This window comes from Micropterus dolomieu, linkage group LG06 (genome assembly GCF_021292245.1).
Source record: "Micropterus dolomieu isolate WLL.071019.BEF.003 ecotype Adirondacks linkage group LG06, ASM2129224v1, whole genome shotgun sequence".
Taxonomy (NCBI): Eukaryota; Metazoa; Chordata; class Actinopteri; order Centrarchiformes; family Centrarchidae; genus Micropterus; species Micropterus dolomieu.
In genome coordinates this window covers 11,482,000-11,501,663 of record NC_060155.1, presented here as the reverse complement: position 1 = coordinate 11,501,663, position 19,664 = coordinate 11,482,000, and the positions used below count along the sequence as shown (strand labels likewise).

The window sequence follows — 19,664 nt, the reverse complement described above, 5'->3', positions numbered from 1 at the left end:
CAAGGAATGTGTGAAATACTGACATTTTGAAATGTGTATTTCTCAACTTGAACAAAGTTAGACAAGAAACAATATTTATAACAATAACAAGTAAAATAGATGTAAAACAGAACAAGGGGAGCGTGTTGCTTTACGGAGGAGGCTCAATGTACATCTGTCTAATGCAGAGTCTCTATCCACAACCTGGAGGAGGAACTGTACATGAGTGTGTTATATAAAGAGTATAATGTTTAGTTAATAGTTAACTTAGGGCTGGGCGATATAGCCAAAAATGTTATCAAGATAAAAACATTTCATATCATTTGATATCGATAATTATCACGATAAATGTCAAATCATTATTTCTTTCAAGTTTAAAGGCTGATTTTGCCTCTGAATGAAAATTGAAGGGCCACATGGTTAATTGTGTGGTTAAACTTTTCTTTATGGTCAGAATGTGACAAACACTTTCTGCCAAACAGTGGATCACTTCACAAATCTGAGGTGTGATAAAATCTTTTTTTCAAAAATACGATTAGTAACTCTTTTTCTGTCCCTTTGCCTCAACAAAATAAACCTTAATAGAAAAATTAAGTGCTAATTTGTTTGTGATTCTTGTAAATTTAAATCAAATATTTATTGACAATATATTGAACATTTGTTATTTTGTTACTCAAAATTATACTGCAATAATTATCATTATTGTTTTATTGCCCAACCCTAAGTTTACTGTTAGGATAACAATAATATATTAAATGGTACATTCATTAGAATTTCATATAATAGTATCCTTTGTTACCACTTGTTGAGTATTAAAACCAGTTAGCAGTTTCATTTTTGTGGGTTGTTTTTTAAAATTTGATCCGTGTGTAAGCAAAGGGCTCTACATAGGTCCCTAATTTGTTAATGCTAAGTACTAACTTGTCAATAATCATATTGTTCAACATTTAATGATTTGCTGTAGCACATCAAACTTTTTTTAATGTCCCGCCCCATCCAGGCTGTGATTGGTCAGTCTACTAAAAATGACTGACAAGCACGTCGGCTCTGTGAAAAGTTCAACATGTTGAACAACAAAAGGCACCGATACAGCTAACTAGGGCTGAAACGATTCATCGATTAAATCGATAAAATCATTAAATAAAATGCATCGACACAAATTCTTTGCATCAATGCTTCGTTTAATCCATTTAACTATACAGCACAGTGTTTCGCACGGACATTTATTACTGTTGCACATCGCGCTTACGCTGTGAACACGACATGATTATAATGGAGCTGTTTGCAAAGTGGAGGAAGAGAGAGAAAATAGTGAGGGACAAAGAAGAAAGTGTCCAAAGTATGAGATTATTTCAAGCTAAAGAAAATAACAACTCTGTAATGTCACCGTCCGTCCACCGTAAAATGAAACTTTTGTTGCTTCGGCAACAGTGCGACGGCACCTGACCAGAAAGCAGCTGGTGTTCTGCCAGCGGACCACAGACAAGGTAACAGTAACAGCAACTTTAGCATTTAACTGAAATCGTGATTGATTGTTGAGTTGAAGGCTAGCCAAAGTAAGCCGCAGTCCTCAGCTGAAAATGTAGATACGTGCGTTTGGGCTGTGAGTTGTAACCTCACAGTCAGGAGTTAACAGGAGCTGTCAGCTCCTGTAGTGTGTGTGTCCCTGTCACCGATCAGTCACATAGTGTGAACGCCACAACGACTTCAAGACTGCCGCCAAGCAAAAGTACTTCTTAAACGACGCATCGATACTAAAATCATCGTTAGCTGCAGCCCTACAGCTAACGTTAAATGGCCAGCGAGCCAAACCCAAACCTTCCTTATCTTAGCGGCCATTTTCTCGGTGCTCCGGTGGCGAATCCAACTATGTTTTGAATGATTAGCAGCGGGGCGAGGAGGGGGTTACGTTGTCTTAAAAGTTACTCACACACTGCTCATAAAACATTTTTCTCATTGCACATAGGCTTATCTGTTTTTAGAGGGCACATGCGAGCGCCCTGTGCAGACTGCAGCGCACACACGGAAGAGAGCGTCTCACACACTTTTACTGTTTTATTAAATCGCACACTTTTTGGTGTTATGTAATCGCACATGACGACATCGCGATTGTGATTGCGATTAGATTAATTGTGCAGCCCTACAAAACATTGCAGTTGGTGAAATCAACAACCACCTCTTCTGGCTTGTCAAGACAACAATATATGGTTAACTGAATGCAATCCCGGGTCTTGTGATAAGAACATTGCCCTCTTTCAGATTCAGTTTTCAGTATAAAAACATTTAGTTATCCTGCCTAGGAACAAATCAAAGGTTATCACAGGACAAGTTTCTGCCACAGGCTTTCCAACGAGCGCGTACCGAAATTTTCCTATCGGTGCTCAACCCTTCTCTACTCAGCTTTGCTGAATAAGATAAACGTGTACCAAGTGATTTTCTTTTTTTAATTTTCAATTTGACTTTCAGTTTTTCACCTGTCTGTCGTTTGTTTCATAAAGCAATCCAGCAGATAAACAGTAAAGTGTAAAATGTATGGTAAAGCTAGGAATTTAGCATGATTAGTGGCCTAATTCAGTTTCTATTTATTTATATGGGGGGAGCAGCCCAACACAATAATCGCACAGAAATGCAAATCAACAGTAAAGGTGGTACTGGTACAGACATCAATGAATAATTTTTACTAATAATGAGAGTAATAATAATAATAGGACTAATAGTATTGGAACATGAGGGCAGCAGGAAGCGCGCAACCACAGATCCAGACTCCAGTAACCTGCAGAAAGCGACAGATGGAGAGAGGAGAGGCACGAGCAAGCACAAAACTACGGGAAGGGGAAGAAGTCGACTTGCTGTATTAACATACATTAATGGGATAGGAATGCATACAGATGGAGAGGGCGAGGGGAGGAGAGAGGCTTTTAGTGTATCATGTGAAATCTCCCGGCAGTCTAGGCGTATAGCAGGATAACTAACGGATGGTTTGAGACTCACCTGAGTCTAGTGTCTGCCTATCAAACCCAAACTGGGAACTGATTCCACAGGAGAGAAGCTTGATTGCTGAAGGCTCTGGCTCCCATTCTGCTTTTGGAGACTCTAGGAACCACAAGCAACCCTGTATTCTGGGAGAGCAGTGTTCTTGTAATGTAATAATGTACTCTAAGCTCTTAAAGCTCTTAAGCACCATCTAAGATATGATGGTGACCAACCATTAAGGGCTTTGTAAATTAGCAGAAGGATTTTAAATTCTATTCTGGATTTTACAGTGAGCTGGAGCTGAGAAGCTAAAACTGGAGAAATATGATCTCTTTCCCTGGTTCTTGTCAGTACACGTGCTGCAGCATTCTGGATCAGCTGAAGAGCCTTATTTGGACAGCCTGATAATAAGGAATTGCAATAATCCAGCCTAGAAGTAACAAATGTGTGGACTTGTATTTCCGCATCATTCTGAGATAGGATATGCCGTATTTTTGCAGTGTTACGTAGGTGAAGGCTTTGTGGGCTGGATTTAGAATTGTGAAGTCATTTTGCTGTGCTAGAGCCAGGAAAACTCTCACACAAAAATTGCCAAGATATTGCAACAAGTGTGGATGAGATTGAATCATCTATACAGGTTGTTGGTTTTTACATTGAAATTGCCATTTTTCTTCATGACCTACGTTAAGTTACCGCAGCTGTCATGTCGATTGAAAATTATGTAGATGGGATGGGATTCATCAGTCATTACTTATAGGTTATGAGAAAAATAACCTTGCCTCCCAAAAAGGAAAAGGGGCAACATAAACATGTCAGGCTGATGGAGTGAAATGGAAATAGCAATTCAGTCAGTTATTCAAGGTACTTATGACCTTTGATCTATGGAGACAAATCTAATAACAGTTCCCTTTATCGTCATTACTTGAAACTGCTCTGGACACTGGTCTGATTTATCAACATAACAATTTATTAACAGCAATAATGTTATAAAATCACTACAATAATGATTTATTGATGTTTAAATGCCACATATGATCCATCCAATCCAAACAGCTCTGAAACAGATGTCTTCACACACTGTCATATTCATTCTAGTCCTGTCAATATAATTTATTCCCTTTTGTTTGTGCCACGGCCATTTTTTCTATAAGGATAAGGGATGAACTCTGTCAACTATTGAATTCAGTCAGTTAACAAACACTGAAAGGTCAGCGTTGTGGTGGAGTGGAGTCGAATGGCTGATTCATTCATGACGCGGCATCATGTGTCTCCACAACGGCGAGACTGAAGCTCACTCACTGGAGAAAAATAAGATCACTCCGTCAATGCTGTCAAACTCAGTGGCTGACGTATGATTGGTTTTGACTATATATTGGTCCTCTAGTTTCATTTGTGTATTGTGAAATAACACAATAGGCTACATCATGTTTCACTTATGATGAGCACAAGAAGTTTGCTTTTGACACAATAACTTGCCCAAAACCTCAGAACTATATTTAAGTTAATAGCTGATATCTCACAAAAGTTTGTTTTGAGAAGGATTGCAAATATGTGTTCAGCCCCCTGTAGATGTGTTTTAAAATGAATGTTTCTATTTAACATAGTGATGTAAAATTGTGTTTTTACTAGTGCTGGGCAACGATTAAAAATTTTAATCGCATGATTTTCTGCGATTAATCGCGTTGTTATGCGCAAAATTGAATAATGACTTCTAAAGTAGTGTATTGCGCACTTTTAATTTAAATGTAGGGAGGAGGGGGCGCCGCCGCCAAGCAAAAGTACTTCTTAAACGATGCATCGATGAATGGATGAAATAATCTGTAGAAGCTTCAAGTACTAAAATCATCGTTAGCTGCAGCCCTACACATAACACACCTTAAACACGTGGATTCAGACTGTTAGACTATTGTGAAATGCCCATCACAATTTTTCACTGTCCAAGTTCAAGTCAATTTTATTTATCCAGAAACCCCAAATTTGCCTCAAGCGCTTTACAATCTACAGCATACAACATCCATTATCCTTATGGTGCTTTGAGACCAAAAGCGAAGCGAGCGTTCGGGACGGTGAGTTTACATACAAAGTCAATGCAAAGACGCGTAGAGCCGCGATTTCCTGTCGGGCGGTGTGAAGCGACGCGAAGGGGGTGGGGGCGGTGATGCGAAGGCAACGCGAAGGAATTCGCGTGAGTTGAATATTTTCAAGAGCGGTGGATTGAAAATCTGCAGGCCGGCTGAGAGCTGCTAAACGTGGGGCAGAGGAGCAGGGAGCAGCGCTGCAACAATTGGACAAATAAACCCCCTTAGTCGGTAGGATTCTGTTCTGTTTACTCGCGGGAGGCGCTCGGAATAAACTGCTTTTATTAAATTAGCTTTTTACTTTAGTTTTTGGGATTTCAACGTTGATTTATCTTCACTGGAGATTCTCAGCAGCTAGCTTCCATGCACATCTGGTTCCAGTGTTGTTGTTAGCGTCGTTAGCTCTGTCGTACTACGACTTCATGTTTGTATAAAAATCGGACAAAACTGGACATTACTTGGAGAAAAGAAAGCGAAGAGGTTGAACTACCTGGTGAGTTCAGAAAACATGTGTATGTAACTTTATTCCAGCTATCATTGTACTTTACTGTGACCAAGTTAGCATAGCATAGCCCTGATTGATCCAAACTCCATTCAGAAAACAACTCACGCAAGTAAAGCTTCGCGAGGCGAAAATTGGCGGTTGGTCTGAATGCGGCATTAGACCCTCAATTTGGACAAGAAAAATCTCCCCTAAAAAAAACCCTTAAACTGTGACAAAGTGGAAGAAACCTCAAGAAAGAAAGAAAAACAGAAGTGGGATTCCTCCCACAGGATGGTGATATTATGTCTTATTTGCTTTGACCAACAATCCAAAACTCCCAAATTATCTGTCTATATTTGGAAGACAAAGAAAACACAGCTATTAATCATCAGAATTGTTGCTGGATAATTTTATGTTGATGGACTAATTGAGTAACCCATTAGATGACTAATTGTTGTAGCTCTTTTTTGAAGATGGAGAGAATGTGGAAACCAGATTATATTTTCCTGCATGATGTATTTAAAATATTTATGAGCGTTGGTCTTAGTGCAGGATTAGATTGTATTATTTATTCTGAGGCTGAAACAAGGACAATGCCAGTAGGTCATTTTCTTAACTCCTGCACAATATGTATGGTTACCATCATGCCCTGCTTCGTGACCCAGATCCTTCGTAATGAAAGCGTGTAGTGTACTCTGTCTCTGTCTCTCTGCTGCCATCCTTTCTCTCCCCCCCCCCTCTTCATTTTTATGATATCACTCATTTGTTTGTGCTTTCAGCGGAGGGATATAATCTTCATCAAAGATTTGTGGTGTTGAGAAATTGTTTGTTGTAGGCTTTAGATGGACTAAATCTGACCAAAGATCTGACAAAATTTTAATATTGTAACGAAAGAGAAAAAAAGGATTTTATGAGATGCTCCTTTTTAAGTGACCTCTTTTTGTGCGCATGTGAATGGAGATTTTGATACTTTCCTAATACATTAACTGCACATTGTTGAGGCTGGTAGCACCAAGTCAAAGATAACTTCTGTCTGTCCCACTGTGCACCAGGTTGTTTGTGGGAAATGAACTTGCCTATAGCAAGATGTGCTGGAGCCATGAGAGAGCTCTGAGGCTTCATACTATCAAGTGTAGCATGGCTAATGCATTTTTGATAACACTGGGAGGGCTGAGTTGTAGGTTAAAACGCAAGGGCCCGGGCCTCAAGAGACAGAGAAAAAAAGATAGATAAGAGAAAAGAGAAATAGAAAGAGAGAGAGTTGCTCTGGCTGTGATCTTCATCCTGTAAAGATTTTGCCTTTCCACCCAGAGTCATTTTCTATATGATAACTTTGTCTGTTTTACTTTTTAGCTACTTTGTTACAGTCGAGATATTAAGGAATATTAGATATATAATGTTATATAAACATTTATGTTGTTTAAATCTGCAGTGACTACATCTTTTGGCCACTTGGAGGCAGTGGAAACAAGCTGGGAATATATCCCAACATATTATCACCTTTTCAATGTTATAAACTGTTTAGACATCAAGAAGATACCGAGCAACATTATCATTCATTTGGAGTCCAATATTTACTCTCCTTTTAAGCTCAGTTTTTAGCTTCCACCAACTCCTGAGGAAAATATCTGGCTTATTCAATATTATGTAGCTGCAGTACTGGAGGCTGCATTTTCAGGACCCCCGCAATCCTGGGACCGCACTTCTAGGACTGTAGTTCTTTTGCGACAGCGCCATCTAGTGGAGTGGTGTGGGTAATGCACAGCAACACGAAGGAGGTTAACCCTGTCTGCTAGCACGTCGGCCCGTGAGGCCAATGTGTGCAGCTGGAGCATATAATCAATAACTTAAGTTTAGGCACACACCCGGTGATGGTTGTGGTAAGGATAGGCTTTGGGGGGCTGTTAAGGGTAGCATAGTTCACTATCTAGCTAGCTAGCTGGCAGTATCAAAGAAATGCAGTTCCAGTCCTCGGATTGCGGTCCTGAAACTGCAGCCTCCGGTACTGCAGCTACATACTACTCGGCTACTAAATGCTCTATTATGTTCACCAGCTAGTTGCTAACTGTGTCTGTCTGGTGTTTGGTGCTGGGCAGGTGTACAGTGGATTTTTAGAGCGTTTTCATTGAAAGAAGCTAATCACTGTGGCCGAAAATAACATTATTAGAGTGATAATAATAATAATAATAATAATAATAATAATAGTAATAATAATAATAAAGTATTTCTGATTCTGATAAGAGCGAACCAAAAAACACTAAAAGGACAGGACAAAAAACAATGAGAACAACAAGGATTTTAAAATCACTATAAAGCAAAATATACACTTATTTGCTTTCTGGCAGGGAGTTAGATGAGAAGACTGATACCACTCTCATGTCTGCACATTTAGTATGAAGCTACAGCCAGTAGTCGGTTAGCTTAGCTTAGTACTTAAAGGGTAAAAACAGGGAACCACTAGACTGGCGCTGTCAAACTGTAAAAATCTGCCTACCAGCGCCTCTAAAGCTCATCAATTAACATGTTTTATCCCATTTGTTTAATATGTATAAAAAACAGTGTGATAGCGACATTTCTGAGTTTTCACTGAAATGCTGGACATTTCTTTTTCTGTATGAGCAGTTGCCAGGCAACCAGAGGAGACTCAAGGAAGTTGCTGTGCCTGGCTGACTCCATCTTTAACTGACAGACATCAGAGATGTTGGGGTCAGGCAGAGTTTGATGATAATTCTTTGTAGGTTGATCACTAGCCACATATTTCACAGATAAGTGGTCCTATGGGTCATTGTTGGTATAAAACTATTGATTAAAGCTGCTTTAATGACTGAAGAAAGGTAATACAAATGGTCAGAAATAGTTCTCAGAACTGTAAGACAAAGTCAAACTTCATACAGGACTGAACGTAGGAGTCATTTATCTTCCACATCAGTTTGTAAAGATGGGTATATACAATTAATAAAACAAGGCTTGCAGCCTGAGGGCTGAGCTGGGAACATCTGCTAAAAACACATAGACTTGAGAATAAGGAAGTAGCAGGGTGTGTATATGTGTATGTGTAGTGGAGAAGCATCTCTCAGTGCTGCTGGGAAAAGACGACCTTCTGCTCTGTTGCATTAAACCTTATTATAAATGATCAATGGTGATGTCACTGACAGAAATCATAGCCTGTGTACAGTCTCATATTCTTAGTTTATTTTGCGAGCTCAGCTGTCTGATGCCAAATGGATAGATATACAGTATGTGGAGGAGTGGGCCCCAGGCAATACAACTGTATTACTTCTTATGCAAACAACCCATTTTCAGTGCATCTCTCTGCAGATTGATGTTGTCAGTTTTTGCATCTTCACCTGATTCACAGCTCTCACTCATCCTTATGCTCCACTGCCCATCCTTCCATCTCTTTTTGATCTTCTGCCATGTGCTTCAGCAGGATGACCTGCATTAAGTCACGTGTGTCCTTGCATGTCTGCCCTGCTGAGGTGCCCTTGAGCATGACACTGATCTCCTAACAGCTCCTGTGGTGGGGTTCTATATCCTACCCTAAAATAAAACTAAAACTTCCTTTCAGAAATTGTTAAAGGGTCACACTTTTTTCCACATAGACCACCTGTAAAGGTAATTCAGTGTTGAAATGGATTAGTGCTGGATGGTGTGTTGCTGTAAGACTCACCTCGTACTGTAGGAAGGCGGCAAGGAGGAGTGAGAACATGCAAAAACTGTAGTAAAGGAAACAGTGGGAGAATGTGTGTTAAAATTGGAACACACCCTTTTTCAATATGTTGATGCAAAGATCATAACTGCAGTAAAAAGCAGTCATAGTGCCATTTGCAGCTTTATTTAATGATAGATGCCAGTCCTTTTGCACAGGCTGTGAAAGTTCCCAACAAATGCAGTGACGCTTTCATATATTAAAGATGATAAAACTAAAGGCAAATAAAAATCCATTGTTGTTGCTAGTAACATAGCTGGCCTGTAGACCAAGAGTTTAATTTCCTTTTTCAAAACTACTCTGATGCTTCTGGGGTGCACTGCTGGCAGCAGAGTTGTAGCATTGCTAACAGCAATGGAATAGAATAGAATAGAATAAAGTTTATTGCCATTTGCACAGGTACGTTGCAGTACAAGTACATTGGAATTCTTGTGGGTATCTCAGAGTCATCTTTAAAAGAACTTTAAAAAACAAAAACAAAGGTAAAAGTACATATATAAATTAAATATATATATATATATATATATATATATATATATATATATATATATATATAAGGTATACACATGTGTACACATACTTGTAAATACTTATTGCATGTTGTATATTGCACATATTAGAGGTGAATTCATAATATTGCACATTGTGTGTATATGGGATCAGGTAGTGGTCAGTAAGGAGTGAGGTATTTCTTTCCCTCCTTAATGTCCTGTGCCACGAGCCTGACAGCGGCTGGGAAGAAGCTTTTGTGGAAGCGGACTTTGTGAGTGCTGATGCTCACGGGCCTGCGCTGTCTCAGGTTGTAGCCTGAGTCCCCCCACTTAAACAGAGCGTGAACTGGGTGATTTTTGTCCCTGAGGATGCCCTGTGCTCTTCTCCTGCAGCGCTGAATGTATGTAGAATAGACATAGTAATGTCACTGTATCACTGCAGTAGATAATGTTGCTACTTTAATTTAGTATTTTCCAGTTTAGCAATTTTGATAATTGATTAATTGTTTATGTAATTTTTTCAAACAAAAATACCAAAAAGTCTCTTTTCAGCTTCTCAGTTGTGAATATGTGCTGACTTCTGAACTACCATTTCTCACCATTTTATGGCATTTTATAGATTAAACAGTAAATTAAGAAAATAATAAAAAGATTAATTGCTGACACTCAAGTTTATTATATGGAGACCAGCTAGTAGGACAGCTATCATATACAATACAATGTTTCTCTTACGTGTTTCCTTACTCCTGCTATATTACAGTCCACAGTTAAATGTTAGAGCATTTTGGATTTTGTTCTTCTTGATAATTAATAAGAACATCCTGAGTATAGATACATGATTTATTTATTCAGCAGTAGCTGCTTTTCAGATACACAAAGTAACAAAACAAACACAGTTTAGACTGCACAAGGATGCACATCTCACATTTCTCGTCGAAATGTTTGATGCATTTTTGAATATTTGAAAAGTCTGGTTGATTGGTTTAACATGAGAGGTGAAGTGGTACTGCAGAGTGAAAGTAGAGAAACAGAAAAAAATGTCTATATGGTATGAAAAGGGAAGAGTATAGAAATCTCTTCATTTGCACTTAAAGATTCCTCGACCTCGCTGACATTTACAAAATCTGAGCTCCGCTGTACACTAACTGGACTGAACAGGGAAACCCGTGACTAAAAGGTTGCCGGTTAAAATTCTCCAGGTTTGCTTTTGATCCTGTGGCCCAGCATATACTGTAGCTGAAGCTGAACTTAACCTACAAATGTTCCAGTGGAACTGACCAGTGGTTAACAATGCAGGATGAAAAGTGTCCAGAGCAACTCTGCACTTAATGCTATAAATGTTAAATAAAACCCGGTGACCACTGGAACAGACAGGGATTATTGTTATTTATTACTATAAATGTGGACTTTGTGATCTCTAATCCGAAGCTTTACGGTCCAAGAAACAGGCCGGAGAAGTTGTTTTTAGGATGAAATCATTGACGTCACTGTGTGTAACAAGACGTGATTTTAGTTTTGTTTTGAGCCGTTCCATCACATTTAAAGTCCCCACTTCAGTCACAGACCATCTCTCCTTCCAGCATATGCTTGGCATAGACTCGATGAATTATGTACCCTCACAAATTACCAGTCTGGCCACCCGTCTGGCAACTAATTAAAATTTTAAGATACAGATGTTGTAGACATTCTGCGAGCTTTAGCTGGCACTTCATCTAAACGTACTTTTTGATGTGTGTGTGTGTGCATGCGTGTTAAGTCTTAAAGGGAGGCATCCATTACTGCTATGTGACAGCACCACAAGTTATTGAACTAGTACAATATCTTATAGAGTTGCTTTAAAGCCTGCAAATGTTCACGTGCACACAGAAGTGTTTAAGCTTACCCTGCATATGGCAACTTGATGTCTTGATTTGACTGATTGCTCTTTGTGACAGACTGGTTTGAACATACATACGCGTATGTAAATGCGTTATATCCTTCTAGTTAATCTTACATCCGTGTTCTTGTGTACCCTCAGTGCTAAAATGAAAATTTGACTCAGGGCTGGAATTCATATATTGTACAGTATTATTTGGATCTATGAGACTCACATCTGTAACTGTGTACATGAACAGCTCTCGAGCAAAGCCAGAAACCACAGTACCACAACTAAGTCCTGCGGTGTTATTAAAATGTAAATTTCAGAGCTGCACCTTAAAGGATGAACATGGCAAAAAAAAGAAAAGTTTAACACTCAGAAGAGAACTTGTTATTCTTAAATTAAGAGATATCACTAATGACTATGAAAAAGCTAATTTGCATATCGAGGACTTATACTGTGGTGATTTGATATAAAACACATTTATATTAAAAATTTCATCAAAGGCATAATTTTTGAGTTAACATATTTATATTGTTATCAAGCAGTTTAAAAGTAAGAAATAAGAAACCATATTAAATAATAAGGTAAGACTTGTAACACAACAGCTCATGTTTGCTGGTTGTCATATTAATGGGACACACTGTCACTTTTAAAGGTCCTCACAGTCATGTGAGATGAAGTGATAGAGAGATTTGTCACTGTAAACAGAGCTAAAAGAAACCTGGGTCACCTAGTTAGAATCACACTGTATAGTTCGCTACTTGGCTTACTGTTTTTTCTCGTGAATAGGGGAGGCTAGCTGTTACATGATAGTGGATTTCAGGTCTCAAATATAAATTTTTATCGCCATAATTATCCTATTTATACTTGATTTTCTAATCCATAAAAATAACTTTCAACCTATGATTGGCAAGTTCTAGGACTATGGCTATTACATTCAACATAATGTCTTTTCAGTACTGAAAACCAGAAAGACCAGATGCATAGAATTGAATGAGTGAAGTGAGAGTAAAGGTTAAAGTTTACAAAATGCAATCCCACACAGTTACCAGAGCCCAAAGTGATGTATTCAAATGATTTAGTACAAACCCCCAAAGATATTCAAATTGCAATGATACCAAACAGATAAAAGCATGAAATACTCATATTTGAGAAGCTGCTACCAGCAAATTCTTTATGCAGTATGTATAAAAAACCTAAAATTGTTATTGACTGCATGTTGCTTTTCAGCTAATCAATTAATTCAGTGGGCTAATAAAGTCCGTACCGATTCCATCTTGCGGCTGAGTGCTGCATGTGATCCCTTCTCTCTTTCCCACATTTCCCGTCTCTCTCTGCAGCTGTTCTATCTAATGAAGTAAAAAAGTTCAAAAATATAATTATAACAAAAAAACACCTATAAAAAATGATTTACCGTGTTAGTTGCTCTTGTATTAGGTGATTGGCAGTAGTTGCTTCATTGCTTCCCAGTCACTGACTGTCTGGCTACCCGCTGATTAGTTGCATCCATTCATATTCATGCATGTTTACAACACGACCATTTTAACATGACACTTTACATGATTACTATCTTACTTAATAGCTATCAATTCCTCATTGGCAAATGTATAGCAATAGTTTGAGATATGACAGCTTGGGAAATTTTAACACTGCAATTTGTTGTTTTTACTCTTTTGTTGTTATTGTATGGATTAAACAAATGAGATACAATGCGTTAATTAGGGTGCTTTAGATATACTGGTATGTGGATCTAAATGTCTTTATGCTAAGCTAGGCTAACTGTCATATTTACCATACAGACGTAAAAGTGGTATCAATCTTCTCGTCTAACTCTCGCCAAGATAGCAAGTTTTTGGTTTTCCAAAATGTTCCCAAAACTGTTCCTTCAATGACCTTTTTTACTTTCCAAGTGTGTAATTTAAATTTAGTCTTAATGCATTTTTTTGTAATAGTTGTTTTTCAATTGATTTGGTACTGATTGGCATTCTAAACGATGTTGCCTTGAGGAGCCAGCCGCACCTCTTGATCCCGTAAGCTCACTTTGACTACATCCTCTTTCACAATTTCTTCTCTGCAGTATTATAATTACAACCACAACCAATTGAATTGTTAACCTCTGTGACGGAGGCTGCGCTTTCTTGCAGCTTTACACAGAGATCAGTAAACCCACTACTCTCCATGGAAGGGGAAAAACTGAAATCCTTACAAATTAGGATTGGGATGTACAACTGGTTTTATGTTGATGAAGCTATAAACTTATCTTGTTGTAACTTACAACTACTCATTGTTATGATGATGATGATGATGATGATGATGGATCATTTCTACATGACATGTGGACGGTCTAGTCTTTGGTCTGCTCATTTAGAAACAACCTTTAAACTTAATGGATTCCTCACATATTTTCAGCATTTCTCTGTGGGTTCCTTGGCAGACGCGATATTACCGGGGACTGTTATGAAATTTATTGCTGCTGTTAAAATGGGAGGGATCCTTGAATAAACTGGTTACATAAAAGGTCTATTTCTCTCTGTCACTGTGGCCATCTCTGACTTTTCATTTCTCTGTCCTTGGTCTTTCTCTCAATGAAATAGCTTTATAGACTCATGCCTGGTTTTGTGGTTCCTCCCGAGGTACCATTTACATATTAAGTTGAAAGTGAACACCGTGTATAAAATCCCTGTGAGATGTTCCAGAGAGACAAAAAAAAGAAAGGGATACAAGACCAAGAGAGCAAGTGAAAGACAGAGATTTCCTCTGTATTGTTTTATCATCTTTTGTTTTGGTCTGCTGACCTTTTTCAAGACAAAACAAATAAAATCCCAAGATAGTTCTTGTTGTCTTGAGAAAACTCAGTTGTGGAAATGTCAGCAAATAAAGAGGTTGGGGTACAGATGGATTTAACTCTCATGGGCTTTGTCTTTGTACCTCACATGAGTAAAAACAATGACATGTGTTGTATCTATATTGTAAGTTCTGAGCAGCTGGTCATCCGGGGATAAATAGGTTCTCAGTCTTGTCAGTGGATTTATTTCTTCTGTTTTTCTGCTGCTGATTTTTAGTAGTGCCACACACTACGCTATCACATGGTTCAACACCTGTTGGACACGGGGGGCAACCTGCTTTGTAGTTGAAGCAGAAAATAGGCAAGACTCTTCTGTCAGTCTTACTGATTATCTATTTGATTGCCACACCATATTTTTCCAGAAATCACCCCTGATACATCACATGCCAGCCTGTTTAGTCACTGAAGAGCAGCGCAGCTGGGAAATAAATCCTGACCTGCACTAGCAGTGACTTGCCGTGCGGTGTCCGGGTCAGCAGAAATCTATCTCATTAACTAGCAAGTTACACACACACACAGACACACACCCTTTGAGGTTCAGTTTTGGCAGTCTCGACTTTGTTGTCCAAAGACAAAAGACAGAAACAGCGCGAGGCAGCTAACTTTCTGGACAGAGAGCAGCCACCAGCTCAGTCACTCAACATACGTTTCAATTTGCTACATTTTGCCGTGACATGTCACACCTAAACACCAGTCAAGCACAGATCTTAGTTTATGCAATATTTTGATTTATTGAGTTTTGATGGTATCAAACAATTTAAGAGTTGTGTTGTTAAGTTGTGCTTGGTAGAGGCTAATTAGAATTTTTTTCTTAAACACATTTTGGTACAGAAAAAATTTATTCCTTTTTTGATACTGTACTTACTATTATAAATATTTACTTGTTCAATGCCATTTTTTAAAAGTCTTCTCCAAAACACAATGGCTTATTAGATGTTTTCAGCTATCTTGCCCTCGTCACTGTTTTGTCTGAAGTTGTTTCATGGTTTCCTTATATACAGTTCATTGATCAGTCATGATCTTTTTAAAATACTTTTACCCAACATGTTTCCATGTTGGTTAAAAGTATTTTTTATGTATATAAATCACTACAAATATAAATCATCATACAACAACCCACTTTTTTTGGATTTTTCTTTAGCAAATGCATTTTTCATGTGGAAAAAATTCCAATGTAATTTTTTAAATACAAAGCAGCAAATTCTCTAATCTTTAAATTCAAATGTAATACTTAAATCTCTTACATCTCTTAATATACAGAGATAGACCTTTTTAAGATCCTTTTTGGTAACCAGAACAATTGCTATATCGCTCTTATTAAAGCCACCAGACTCCCTTGACAAAAATTGTAATTTTACCTCTGTGATCTACCACTGCTTCGATTGGTTAGTGTACATAATTGTGGGACTTTGGTGTTTTTAACCATTTAAAACACACAATAACACAAACAGGTAAAATTACTGTTTTTATCAATAGAGTCTGGTGGTTTTGAAGAGATATAGTGACTGTTTCTGGTTAAACAAGAAGGATCTTACTCTTTTAAAAAAGGTACATCTCTGTAGGGATCCTTTCCACAATGTTTTCAGAAACTTGCAATAACAATCTGAGCCTGTCAGTGGCAAAAACAAGCACTTTAATGGACTTACTTTGACAGTGCGCATTACGTTGCAGCCTGCAGCACCGTGTTGCTGCTGCCGACTGCCACATGCTTGCTCATTACTGGACCAGTTTCAGAAAATGTTGTTCCAGTTAGTCACATAGACACAGAGACATTGGAAAATAAGGTCCGGGTTGGAAAAAAAAACACCCTTTAAGACACCACCATGATGAAAGTGAGATAGCGAAAAACATTTTAATCGACTATGATTGAAGCTCACACTTAGATTTTACATTTAAATCAGAAGCTATCTGATTAAAGAATAAATAAAGGGAGTTATGGCATTTAATGTCAACTTTTGGTAGTTTAGAGTATTAAATAAGAATTATGGTTTGATACCAAACTCTATTTGGTAGTTTACAAAACATTCAGGCCAGGTCAAAGTATCGGATGACCAGAAATAGAATCAAACACTTAAAAGTAAGTAGTCTGAAATAAAGACAGAACAAGCTTATGTGTCTTCCTCCCATCAAGGATGATAATCTGGCTGGTGGAGCAGCAAATTTCCAGATATGCTAAATATTTTGCAAATATCTAGCATCTGCCAAGTTTACAGGATTTTCCCAGAGGATATCTATGATGATAAGTACCATTGTTAAAAAATCTGAGCTTCCACATGCATGAGACATCCGTCCTTTTCCAAATACCGGCATCAGTATTTCAACATTTATCACCCCCTCCCTTTCTTTCTCTCTGACTCAGTTGGTTTTTCATCGGAAAGTCTGGGTCGGTCAGGGTTTTTATCATCTACTTCAACCTCATCTTCGTCTTTCCCCTCATTGATTGGAAAAGCCATAAACCTACAACAAGCATAGCCTGTGGGAAAACTCTAAGTGCCCCCCCCCTCCTTCTCTCCTTTGCTCATATGTTGACAGTGCTGTGTATTCCCCACTTGCCGTCTCATTCCATCATAAATGCTTTTTAAACCACTTGACTGGAAAATTGACTTGGCATGTCGATTCCAGTCAAAGCTGATTGTTCGTCTGCGTCTGTAGATGCTTTTGTTGTTGAATCTGTTTATGTCAAATTCTCATGTGTACTTTTTTTCTATTGAGAGTCCACTTCTAAAGTTGTTTCACCTCTATTCAACCAGGCATATCAAATAAGAACAAGGTCACTGAATACTCTTAAATTGCCAAAGGAAGATCAATGATGTTCTGTTTGATTTTATACAACGAATGTCTTGAGTGAAAATGCACAGCTATGATTAATGGCACTTCACCTGCATTGGTCTAAACAAGCAGTCAAAACAATAAGACTGTTTAACAGCACACAGCCATACTTTTGGGTAATTAAATTGCCCTTTTCTTTCATATTCCTGCAGGTGCCTGGGACTGGTTTAAGCCAACCAACTCTGCAAGTCTGACCGGCCTGATGCCACAAGAAGCGGACATCTTGACTGAAATGTCAGCTGACCCTTTACTCTACACTGATGAATGTTTGTTGGCAGCTTTAGTTGTGCTCTATCACTAATTAATTGGAGGTTTTAAGTGTTAGTCGTTGGACATTTTGGACTGGTTTTTAACCTATCGATACCACATGGCTGCGGCAGCACCTTGACTCTGGAATAGTGACCAACTCATATCATCACATTCCTATATCAGCAGAAATCGGTGCCTTAGATTGCTCTAAACTTATCATTAGTACTTATTTGCTATGTCTAAAGTTAAGTACATTAATGAATAAGCAATAATCAAGGTTCATCTCATCCCGGGACATTTTAGTGCTTTTGTCATGCAGGGAATCTGTGGATGCACAAGATACAAGCTGGCAACTCAGACTTTAGGCGTAGCGGACTGTGTAGCATGCCTGTCCTGCTCATTAATGACCCCATGACCTCTGCAGAAGTCAGATAGTCGGTGTGAGCTAACCACATGTCCTTCTCAGAGATCTAATAGCCGCTGTATTACCCACATGGCCATCCAGATGAGCGCATGCCTGTAGCCGCGCCAGCGTTGTCGTGGCTGGCCGTCGCCGGACGGTCATCTTCCTCGGCCATGACCCGGCTGATGTTGGGCCGGACTCTGGAGCGCATCTGTAAAGGTGTCCTGCTGCTCTGCCTGCTCCACTTCCTCATCATGATGATCCTGTACTTTGATGTCTACTCGCAGCGCTTTGACCTCTTCAGCCGCTTTAACAACGGCCGCAATGGATCCAGGAATAATGTCAGCGGAGCAGCAGGGAATGGACATCATTATTACTATTACAATCTTTCCAGGCCCAACGCAACGTTAGCAAGCTATCTGGCCACAGGAGAGCAGCTGATGCCAAGTGTGCAGCCCGAGACCAACCAGACACCTTCTCCCAAACCGCTGCCGCCGTGCCCTGAGAACCCACCCGGCCTTGGTGAGTGATTATGTCATAGGGTACTCCTGCGCATGTGACCACCATTTCCTGTTAAAATGACTCGCATATCAAATTAATTCAGTTTATGAAAGGTTTTGTATTTGCAAGATGTTTAAAATGTCTACATCATGAAAATCAAGATATTAAAACCCATAAAGGTTATGTCACTCAGTCAGTAGATGATAGGGTACATTACCCGCCACAGTTAACTGTCGTGACCCCAGGTGTCTATGCATCTATGAGAGTGACAGACTGAAGACAGAAACACTGAAAATGGATCCGTGCGCTTCGGTTTTGTTTGTTGACATGGCCTTCTTTCTGGTTATGGGATTAGTTGACTGGGCAGTGTGCCGATTTTACTTCATCCAGTCTGACCCTGCCCCACAGCCAGCAAGCTAACGCTAGCTAGCCAGCAGTCTGCAGATATCGGGTTGGTGTGTTGTTGAAACAGAAATGGCTGGAGCAGATGTGAAGCAGTCTTCTCTGCTTTATCTGTGCTGGCGCTGATTATTAAAGTGGATATCTTTGCTCTGCACTCAGAGTCCACATCTGCATGGAGAACATGTTAAATACTTGCAAGTGGGGCAGGTCTTTCAGTATTCTTGCTCAGCAGTCTTGCTCATAAAGTCATACAAAAACATGATGCATTTATCATGTTTGCATTTTGCAGCAAAACATAAATTAAAACTGGATTTTTGCTCATGTTTCTTAGCCCTATGATGTCTATAAACAAACACCACAGTATCCCTGCTTCTATTCTGTGCTGTAAAGTCCCAATATGGCTTAGAAAGTCATATATTTTAAGTTTTTGATCTGCATGAGTGGGCTTGAAATATGACTTTTCTATTTTAATCGCTTTCTATCTTGCTTAATCACCTTTTTTGATGATCTACTTGCTCGATCTGTTTGTCCAGTCAGATTGTATGTGTTGTTCCGGCCTGGACGTACTGTACCTCTGATAACAGAGGATATGCACGTCATTGATTTGTGTAATGAATAGGAGAGATGAGACCGTCATCGGAGCTCGAAGCTGGAGGGTAGTATTATATGTTCAGTGAATAAATGCATCTCCAATCTTATTCCAATTAGCGAGAGAGCAAGTATAGCCATAATTTTGTTTTTCCGGGTCAGCCTGCAACATAAAATGGATTTAATGCCAATGATTTACACTGTGGTATTTCAGCCTTATAGACTCGCAGTGGATCTATTAGCAGAGATTCATGCTGTCAGACACACATGCC

General features: G+C 39.0%; 1 protein-coding gene across 3 annotated transcripts in view; it reads left to right on the top strand.

The window, feature by feature from the left end:
- Nucleotides 1–19,664, top strand: part of b4galt2 (UDP-Gal:betaGlcNAc beta 1,4- galactosyltransferase, polypeptide 2) — a 178,110-nt gene that overhangs the window by 5,790 nt on the left and 152,656 nt on the right. Inside the window, exons 1-3 of one of the 3 annotated variants that reach the window (XM_046051428.1) lie at nt 1,355–1,466; nt 17,402–17,483; nt 18,004–18,423. In XM_046051428.1, the coding sequence (XP_045907384.1) occupies nt 18,012–18,423 (412 nt within the window). In that variant the 5' untranslated portion in view covers nt 1,355–1,466; nt 17,402–17,483; nt 18,004–18,011. Of the gene's footprint in view, nt 1–1,354; nt 1,467–17,401; nt 18,424–19,664 lie in introns of those variants that run through there. The other 2 variants (XM_046051426.1, XM_046051427.1) reach the window with 2 other exon arrangements.